The following is a 10,040-nucleotide window of genomic DNA, read 5'->3' as shown; positions in this document are numbered from 1 at the left end:
GGGTCTGCAAAAGGGTCTAGTCCAATCTGGAACAGTCGACACAATTAGCATGCACACACAAACACAAACATTTAACATGACATTGTGCAATCTCCTTTCTATGCTTTCGATAGAATACCATCTCAATCTCTTGCATTTATGTTATGGCCCTTGACTTCCCCAACCAAAAAAGGAACCCAAGACTAGATCCTCTTTTTATCCTCTTTCTTCTGCCTTTGTTTGTTGATTGTAGCTTTTCAATATGCTTCGATTACATAGAATAAAACCGCCTATTTGTAATGTATTTCTTAAGCCATGTTTGGACTGAAGGGAGCTGCTCTTAAACTGAATACAACTTAGAGCCTTACTTGGACTCAAGGGAACTCAAAACCTTGGGCTGAAGAGAGCTCAGAGCCTTGGATTGAAAGGAACTCTCTAAAGAACCTTGGACTAAAAGGAACTCTTTAGTGAACCTTGGATTGAAGAGAGCTCAGACCCTATAGCTGTTTTACTTCAAAAAAAATCAGAAAAAAAAACTCATTAAAATCCAAGTGCACACAAAAAGCTAAGCGTTGCTAAGCTAGCGGTAGTTGCTGCTAAGCTTATCTTTACATTCAACGTTGTAAAAATAATAAGCCTGCTTGCAAAACACACCAACCTCAATTTAACAGCCAGCATCCATACCTCCCAAAGGATAAGAGTAAGCAGCAAGATCATCAACAACACTAATACAAATACATGGGGGATGTCAAGCCTGCTCACCAAAGCCTGTAGAGAGAACTACTATGTATAAGGAAATCAAAGACATGAACCATGGGTTCCTCTCTAAATGCTTCAACAATTGCAAACTAGATGTATGGGCATATTTCATAACGTTTCTGCATAGCTGACAAAACTTTAATAGAAGGGGCTAAATTTTTATGCCATGTATATAGGGACCTACAAGCATGAAGCCTTGCTACGAGCCCTTCACACATGTATGCAACAAGTCTTTCTGAAGGATCTCTAAATCCAAACACCGATTAATGACGATCTTGCATTGCTAGCTCTGCAACCTCCATCTTTTCCTCGTATAAAGCAGCAGAACATATGACAAGAAGATTCTTCACACAGCTGCCAAGATTCAATGCTTTCAACAAATGCTCAAAGGAAATCGAACCATGCTTCGAAGCTGTTACTGCAGAGAGAGAGAGAGAGAGAGAGAGAGAGAGAGCACCTATCAGGCTGAGGTCTCCTCTACGAAGACACTTGTTTTAAGCTAAATGTTCGGTGGAAAATCCTGCCCAGACTATAGGGTACAAAGAACCAGCTGACAAGCACATCCAAAATCTTATTTTACAATATCTGCACTGGAACATGATATTCACACTGTAATGGGTTCGATCAAATCTACACAAAATATCCAACCCGGACCACATGGCATGACAAAGTTAGCCAACGGGGGAATCCCAAACTTCCAAAAATTAATTTAGATACCCCATCTTTGTTAGCAGATTTAATGAGAAAACATTCTTCGTAATGGCAATGTTAGAATCCTCTATTGAACCCCGGGTTTCCCCCATAGCCACCACCATAGCTAGGGACAGTTCTCTGTCCACCTTGACCAGGGCAATCTCTGGCCCAGTGCCCGCCTTGACCACATTTGAAGCAAGAATTTGAGCTGCCCATTGGACCATCAGCATTCAAACCTACACCATAGCTGCCACCACCACTACTGTTGAATCCGCCACTGGCATTGCCACCTTGTTGGCTCGTTCCCCTGTCATTTGGGCACTCCCGTGCAAAATGGGGACCATTACATTTGAAACATGATATCCCAGTCCCATAAGTATTTGCCGTAGAGCCTCCACCAGAATTGGGATTCCCAGAGGTCGGATATGAACTTCCTCCATATCCCCCAGAGTGTCCCATGGATGCAATTCCTACAGATGTAGAACCACCATTCACATTATAAGCTGGATTCAAAGATGCAGTAGCACTAGGTGTTGGCCCACCAATGGGCTCTCCTCTTGATAGCTTTCCGATTAGGTCAATAAGAAATTTACTTTCTGCTGCAAAATCAAGCCGCTCTGACTTGATTACTGTACTCTTCACTCGTTGCTCATCATTATAGCTCTCTTCTTTCACTTTCAATTTAAACAGATGCTGAGAAAAAAGCAACTTTTGTATCAACTCTTGAAATTTGACAGTCTCATCTTGCTTCCACATATAGAGTTCCCTTGCGGAGACCCCCATTAGCTCCTCCCCAGCCTCCTGAAACACAGTAACCCAAGTAACGCCAGTATGATCTTGGACTTGAACAGAAAGCAGATACCTGTAATCACATTCTGCAATAGATTTTTCACATTTATCACACCTCCATGTGCCATCACCATTGTTGATAACCTTCTTACTGCACTGCCGTTCACCGACAGTAAGAGGACAAGCTGTGTAGCAAAAGGCATCATTCTTTATAAAAGAGATTGTTGCTTTCATCGAGATCCAATCTGGTTTGTCAGACCGACCAAGTCCTTCATCCTTGATTTGAGCAACTGTCTTTCGCATCTCTGGACGACTGCCACTCGAACCTTCTTTGGAAATAGATTGAAAGGCAGTGTTTCTACCGATTCGTTCAAACCACTCCTTTACTTCAAAGCACTGAGGAAGATTGGGGTTCAATAGAATCTGGCTAGATGAGATAGTCCCCACACTTTTCCCACTGAAGTCAGATATTCGACCTGCTTTAATTGCAACAACTGGAAACTGGCCAGAATCACAAAGATCCTGAAGCTGTTGGCCTTCATTATTGCAAAACGAACCCCACATGGTCACTTCTACACTCCTACCAGAAGTATCCCGAAGCTGAAGGGTTCGCTTCTGCGTCTCTGTGCCGTTCTTTCGCATAATCGTAGAGGAAGGATTGATTGTTACCACAACTCCAACCAAATCTACCATAGAATTTGCCTCCATGTTTTCAATCTCATTGATCGGCTTGAAGTCAAATAACTGACGTGGTATGGAGCCATCCTCTTCATGGCATGGCTCCAAAGTTGAAGAATTGTCCAAATGAATCTCCCACTCACTTTTCAAGTGGTTGAAGGCTCTTTGCACTGGCTTGAGGGTTCCCTTTGAAAGCATGTAAACCTTTCCAAGCTCAGTTTGTTCATAGAATTGGTCAGCGACATTGTTGAAACATGTGGCACGAATCTCACCTCCTTCTGCATCCAGAAGATCAAAATGAAACACCTTCCCTTCTCCCCTGGCATTGTTGTACCTACGAAGTTCGCCTTTGGCTGTAACTCTTGCTTTAATGGTCCATCTACCTTGATAAGGGTTTAAAGCAGCAATAGGCACTATTCGTGCAGGTGCCTCATTTTTCACAATGGGCCCTCGATTGCCAAAGACAGGAGCTGGTTGATAAGAAGGGGCAGTAACAGGACGACCATACGTGCTTGATGGACCATTAGAGTACGCCACACGTCCTCCAGGAGCCTGTGCATTAAGTCCAGAGCTATATCCTGGCCCTTGATAACCAATAGGATGGTTTGGCTTGCTCATTGATGAGCTGTAAGGGGCAGGACTATCCTTCACATGTGGTCCACCAGCAAGCCCACCTTTGAATCCATCACTGCCTACATGACCGAGTGATTGAGGCTGTGGAGAAACAGTAGGTGGTTGCACTGCCACCCTCTGGGGCTGCTGATTAGCTGCAGTGGCAGCAGCTAATGTCTCAGCATTCATAATTGGCTGCTTAGGATCCCCGATTATTTCAGCGGAAGAGGCCACAACCTCCATGCTGAGTACAATTATGATTCTGTACACAACATCCAGATAAGTATCAGGTATGGCTACTAGAAACAGCGACCATTGACATGGTAACTACCAATGGTGGTAACAAAGTTGCACCATGTTGGGATCAGACATCATGAAGGCGAAGACATGAATCCAATTGAGAAAGATCACAACTGGCGGGCACAATACCATGCAGAGATGCTTACCTATCCAAGCAGAAAACTCTGAGGAATGACATAGGATCATGAAACATGGGAAAAGGAGAAAAGCTTACTTGCGGCTCTGCACAGTGTTGCAAATATACTCCACGAGCTTCACGATGGAGCCTTTCTGGACCTGGCCAGATTTCACAAACTCATTGAGCTGCGTAGCGAGCATGGCCTGCTGCACATAGTTGCCATCAGAGAGAACAAGCCGATAACGTTCTTGGACGCTCTGGCCAGTTCCTATTTGCCGCACATCGAGCACTTGTACGAGAGGCTGAAGGTCGGTTTCGCCGCTGTTGAGGGCAAGGATAGCATTAGGCGTGAGAGAGGCCGCCATAGCCATCTGCGCAGAGGTCGAAGAGGGAAGAAGATGATCGGGTCGATGAGGGCAAGGGCCGCCGAATACTGCTACCCTTGAGAGAAGCTCTGCGAGCCTAAGAAGCATGCGTTTCCCACCATAGCTCCGCTTCTTTTCTCCCGCCCTCCCTTGCCTGCCGCGCACAATTAAAAGAGAGAGAAGGAAGGAATGTGGGGGGTTGCGGGGGGTGGGGGGGGTCGTTACTATATGGCCCCGCTGTGGGTCACAGGGGATCTAGGGCCCAAATTTCGGGGCGCGAGGCGGCTTTAATCTTAGCCGTTGGATTACACGGTGAACTAGGGGTGAACCAAGGGTGGGTGAATTAAGGGTGAACTAGGGGCGACTAAGGTAGGGGTGGGTGAACTAAGGGCGCCTAAACTAGGGTATGATCATGTGCCATGCCAACATGGACAACGACGCGCGCTAGCGTGGTGGTAGGGCATTCCTGTGCCAACCGAAATGTCTCAGGTTCAACCCACACCCCATGAGGCGGGTGAACTAGGAGTGAACTCGGGGCGCCATTTTTGCTCACCCCTAGTTCACCCCGAGTTCATTGCGTGATCCGACGGCCGAGATTGAAGCCGCCTCGCGCCCCCAAATTTGGGCCCTAGATCCCCCCTAGCCAGAGCCGTGTCATATAGTGCTTGGGGGGGGGGGCATTGTTTGACACGAGGTTTTAATGACCCCAAAGCGGTGGGATCGACGATCGAAGTTGAAGCGCATAGACCTCGAGGCAGAGGAAGGGTAGAAAAAAAACGATGACGGCGGCCAAGGATTTGAACTCATCACCTCGAAGTTGATAGCCCGGCGAGCTAACCATGCAGGGACATGCAACTTGTTGACATCCAAGTGAATTCCCATTCTTATAAAGTTGGAATGTGTTTACCCCCTCTCATGCTTGTTCATCCAAGTGAATTCCCATTCTTATAAAGTTGGTCATTGTTCACCCCCTCTCATGCTTGTTTACTTTTCATGTCCTTGCTTACTTTTTTTGCATCCGACGTCTGCCCACGTCTCTAGTTTCGTGTCCGTACTTCTCCGCCGTTGATCCCACCGCCTTGGCTTCATTTAATATCCCGTGTTAGATAGTGCTTGGGGGGGGGGCTCTATCACTAATGATCCACCTAAGTTTTAGAGGGGATTTATGGTTGCATCGCGTCGTTGAAGATCACGACCATTGATCTCGAATGTGAACTTGATGTACACTAAGTGTAAACTCGGGCAAATGTGAACTAGGTGTGAACTAAATGTTAATTCTGCAAGGTATATGCATTGCATTTTGGTGGTGTGAACTAAATGTGAACCTGGTGTAAACTTAGTGTGAAGTAGATCACGGACGTGCCGAAACTACTTAATGTAATGCTACATTTTTCCTTACATAACAAAACGCATGAGTTGGTATAGCGGTAAGTAATTCGCTCCATGAAGTGGAGGCCATTAGGTCAAACCTTGCCCAATCCATATATTTTTCTCCAAATGAATCAAGCGGTCCACAATCAACAACTGGCTGGGATCCCCTCCAAAAAAAGAGGTGTCAATTAGTGTCCCAGAGGGGAGAGAGAGAGAGAGAGAGAGAGAGAGAGAGAGAGAGAGAGAGAGAAGTCTTGACGCCATAGGAACAACTTCAAGGATCTCATAATGAGTCTTGAACTCGAGACTTGTTTCTGAAATCAGAACTCAAATAATGAACCTACCACAAAGGGTGAGAAAGATTGTTCCAATTTTGTCTTCTTACTCTCACACCCACACCTACCAACAAATACACCCCAAAGAAAAATATATTTTAGCGTCCTAGGGATTGTTGGTTTTGGGGCTATGGTGGATGCCATCGAAGATAAGAATCCATGGTGAGCAAGAGAAAAATGAGAAGGAGATGGAAGAGAGAGAGAGAGAGAGAGAGAGAGAGAGAGAGAGAGAGAGAGAGAAGGCAGGTTGACACCACACGAAAAAGAACATCTCGCTATATTGATAATTAGTTCAAAGAACCTTACATATGTATTTAGGTAGAAACTTTCCATGCATACTCTACTAGAACTGAGGTTATACTACATGCTCTAAGAGTGTGTACCCACGGTGAAAACCCTGACACCACTTGGGCTTGGAAACCCCACAACCCCCCCCCCCCCCCCCCCCCCCCCCCCCCCCTTCCCCCTTGACAACAACATACGTGTGTATGTGTACTTCCTCGTACAACTATCAGAGTGAGACAACTAGAACTCAAAACCAAACAGAAATGGGAGGTCTTACCACTTATGTGTGGCAGTGTCTATAACCCGTAAAAAAATTTGGCATGACAATGACTTGCAATTGACAAAATAAAATTATGACATGGAAATGATACTCTAGACTTGATAACAGTGTGCCTCACTGTAAAACTAGTGGTACATATAAATACAAGGGAAGTAGAATGATGAGATCCTAAATTAGGGTCTAATACCTGGATGACCAAAGGGAAAAAACCCAGTGGGAAAAAAGTGCCTTTGGGATACACGCGTTATTGGAGTACTTATTAGCATGGGAAATAATAATAAAGTACTGAATGGATTATTCACTGATAGATAAGGAATTAAAAAATGTGATATCGGTGGAAGTGTACTGGGCGAACGCCAATTTGCCAAGGTCAGCACCAAGCGATGGGGTGCGTTGGTCAGTCACCAGACCTCTTATTCGCTTGGTATTGACTTCACTGTCGCATGTGATGATTTTAACCCCAAGGTCAATACCAAGCGATAAGGAACGTTGGGCAGTTTCCAAGCATCCTATTCGCCCCGTATTAACTCAACTGTCGTATGTAATGTCATTAAGAGCAAGATCAACACCAAGCGATAGGGAGCGTTGGGCAGTCCCTAAGCTTCCTATTCGCCCAGTAGTGACTTGATTGTATTTTTATAATCACATCACCATGGTCTTCATCGTCGGTTTTACCAAGTTCAGCACAAAGTGATAGGGAGCGTTGGGCAGTCCCCAAGCTTCCTATTCACTCAGTATTGACTTCACTGAATTTTGTCTTTTCGTTGTCGATTATCATGCCCCAAGGTCTTTGCTGGCATATGTAAGGACTTTAACAGCAGGGTCAACACCAAGCGATGGGGAACATTGGACAGTCTCCAAGCGTCTTATTCGCTCAGTATTGACTCCATTGAATTTTTTTCTTACCGTTGTCGGTTGTTGTGCGCCTCTATCGCACGTGTCAATGCAAGGAACTTGCTGATACACTATGTGCTAGCCACAAATGGCTCCAAGCACACAACAAGCTTAAACTAGTAAGCTCAAAGATGGCGATGGTGTGTCACTCACCGCTCTACGCTTGCTGTTGTGGAGGATTCCTCGCCCCGAAGAAGAGGGAGACGCCACTACGCCGCGCTCAACCGCCTCACCGCCGTCGTGCCGCCGCAATGCTCTCTCTCTCTCTCTCTCTCTCTCTCTCTCTCACACACACACACACACACACACACACACACACACACACACACACACACACACACACACACATACATAAGGAGATGAAGAAGAAGAAGATGGAGATGGAGCAAGAGCACTCTTCAATTGCACAAATGAGAGAATGAGTGAATTTTAGGTTTGGTTGACTTTTATATGAGCCCATGCTTAGCCAACTAATCCCTTGAATGTTCCAGTTAGAGTGCGCCTCTCATCGGCGATCACTCTTACCCTTTTCCTATTGGACCGACAAGCCCGGTACCTGACTCTATCAAATAAATAATACGGAGTCCGTCTTAGGTGATAGGAATGTGCGTGAGGGTTAACATGCCCCGCTTCCTGATGTAGATTCCATTCTCGGAAGCTATTGAGTTGAAGCTCGTTCGTAGAGGTGGAAGAGCATTTGAGATGAATGTCCTTAGCCTTCTTCAGTCACTACAAAATCAAACAACATTGGCACAGTAGTTGCATTCTCATATACGATTAAAAGGCATATGCGGTTGTAGGAAAACAATTTGATTGGTAACAGAATTTTAAACCATTTGTCAGCAATAAACATTAAATTGCAATATAATCAAACGCATAAACAGTTGTAAAGGTAAAAAATTAAACAAGTCTGGGGTCGCTAATTTAACGGTCGAAAGGCACTAGAGATCGACTATTAATACAATGGGTAGCTTCTTAATTTTCTCTGGTCAATTAAGTTGTTTAATCGTGAGAGCCAAGTATTTCATGTTCGAGGGCTGACTAGAGGCTATACCTAGAAGACCTTGTAGTTAAGCTACGATAAAAGGAATTTCTCATAAAATCATCGCTTGGCTGATTACCTTTTCTTTGACCCCCCAAAGTCTTTTCACATTGTTTCAATTTTGATGTGCATGCTTATTTTGTATGCCTTGGGTTTTTTGCTTTTCAAGGAAAAGTGCCCACACTGGGAACCTCTAGGGCTCTAGTACCATAGGCGATACATGTGAGTGGAGTACCAAATCAAGCTGAGATTTCTCTTCCAGCTTAAGATTTTACATTGTGGTACTTTGATTTGTTTTTTTTTTTTTTGTTCGTTTTCAGCATTTTAATTTTGTAACTTTGGGGGGTCATATAACACTGTTACCCTCCCCAGGCTCATCACACTAGTAAACTCCCTTTATAATACTTAAGCTAAAGGTCAATAGGGACTAAGCCCACTAGAAAGCCCTGGTACATTTCACACAATGCTGCCTAAATCGGATTAAGAACCTAAGTAACCATTGTTAATTAGGAAGGCATTCCCCATGGTATTAAGAGAAGATCTCTAACGCCTAGCTTGGTCAAACTAGCTTAGTCAGACTGCTTGATTTGAAACCTAGACAATTGATTATGACAAAAAATTACATTGAATTTAATGTTTGATGGTAAGCAAATGCGCTAAATATTATGCTACCAATCACAATTAAAGCAGACAAACATGGATGAAAAAAGATAAGGGGCAATGCTAATGGACAAGAAACACCTGTTTGCGTTGATAATTGCACTTGGTTTGAAGAGTGAACGAGAGAAAGATTCCATGAAGGTACAAATCCTAACCACAGAAACACGTTCTTGTATACACAAGGAAACACAAATAATACCTCTAGGAGGCACAACAGTGGGAAGAAAGAACTTTGCTAATCACTAAACTCTAAAACAAAAACACTCATATCGTACTAATCCTACCTACCCTCCATCACTCGAGTGATGAGGATCAAAGGTGTTTTATAATATAGGTTTCTGTTTCAGTGTACCAGATGTGAATGTGTAGGTCTGATCAATGCTTTGACTTTTATTGTGCATACTCGTTTGCTGATTGCTCTTGCTCTTTATTATTTTTGTTTTTTTGTGAGTATAAGGCTTTATATATACATTCCCTAAGATTGGGACATTAAGAGGTCAGGGAGGAAGGTTGAGAGGGGAGTGAGTGGATGATGGATGTTAGCAAACACTCCCCCCTTCCTTGGGTAGATCATACTGTTTGAAATGTGCTCGTCACCCTTTGAAACCAATTGTTCCAGTTGGTAATAGGTGAGGATTTTTTTCAGTAGTTTTCTATTACCTTAGGTGCCTCATCGAGTTGCAAGGGTGGTAAGGTACTCTCCCATGATCGAACTTGAAGTGGTTCATCAGGTGATTCTTGAACACTGGGAGGTGTGGATTCCTTTGTAGCTTTATGGAGGTCCACTATTGTAGGTGGAGGCTGTGGAGAAGCTTTTACCTCTATGGATGCATTACATGAGGAGCTAGAAGCTTCATGGGACTCCCCCCTTCCTACGTTA

At 44.3% G+C, this 10,040-nt stretch overlaps 1 protein-coding gene across 1 annotated transcript; it reads right to left on the bottom strand.

Annotated features, from left to right (window-relative positions):
- Window positions 1-676: 676 nt before the first annotated feature.
- LOC147436213 (replication protein A 70 kDa DNA-binding subunit A-like) lies at window positions 677-4,477 on the bottom strand. The gene is made up of 2 exons (XM_086489109.1): window positions 4,025-4,477; window positions 677-3,772 (listed from the first exon to the last, which is right to left on the bottom strand). The coding sequence occupies exons 1-2, from the start codon at window positions 4,399-4,401 to the stop codon at window positions 1,507-1,509; spliced, it is 2,643 nt and encodes an 880-aa protein (XP_086345235.1). The 5' UTR covers window positions 4,402-4,477; the 3' UTR covers window positions 677-1,506.
- Between the last annotated feature and the right edge of the window lie 5,563 nt (window positions 4,478-10,040).

This window comes from Adiantum capillus-veneris, chromosome 18 (assembly GCF_014529385.1).
Source record: "Adiantum capillus-veneris isolate H3 chromosome 18, ASM1452938v2, whole genome shotgun sequence".
NCBI lineage: Eukaryota > Viridiplantae > Streptophyta > Polypodiopsida > Polypodiales > Pteridaceae > Adiantum > Adiantum capillus-veneris.
Note: the sequence above shows the minus strand (reverse complement) of the source record. Positions and strands in the feature narration are given on the sequence as shown.

What these genes read in the sequence shown, in the direction of transcription:
- LOC147436213 (XM_086489109.1), bottom strand. Translation starts at nt 4,401, where the DNA reads ATGCTTCTTAGGCTCGCAGAGCTTCTCTCAAGGGTAGCAGTATTCGGC. An exon ending in AACACTGTGCAGAGCCGCAA is followed by an intron (nt 3,773 to 4,024) that starts GTAAGCTTTTCT and finishes TGTTGTGTACAG; the next exon opens with AATCATAATTGTACTCAGCA.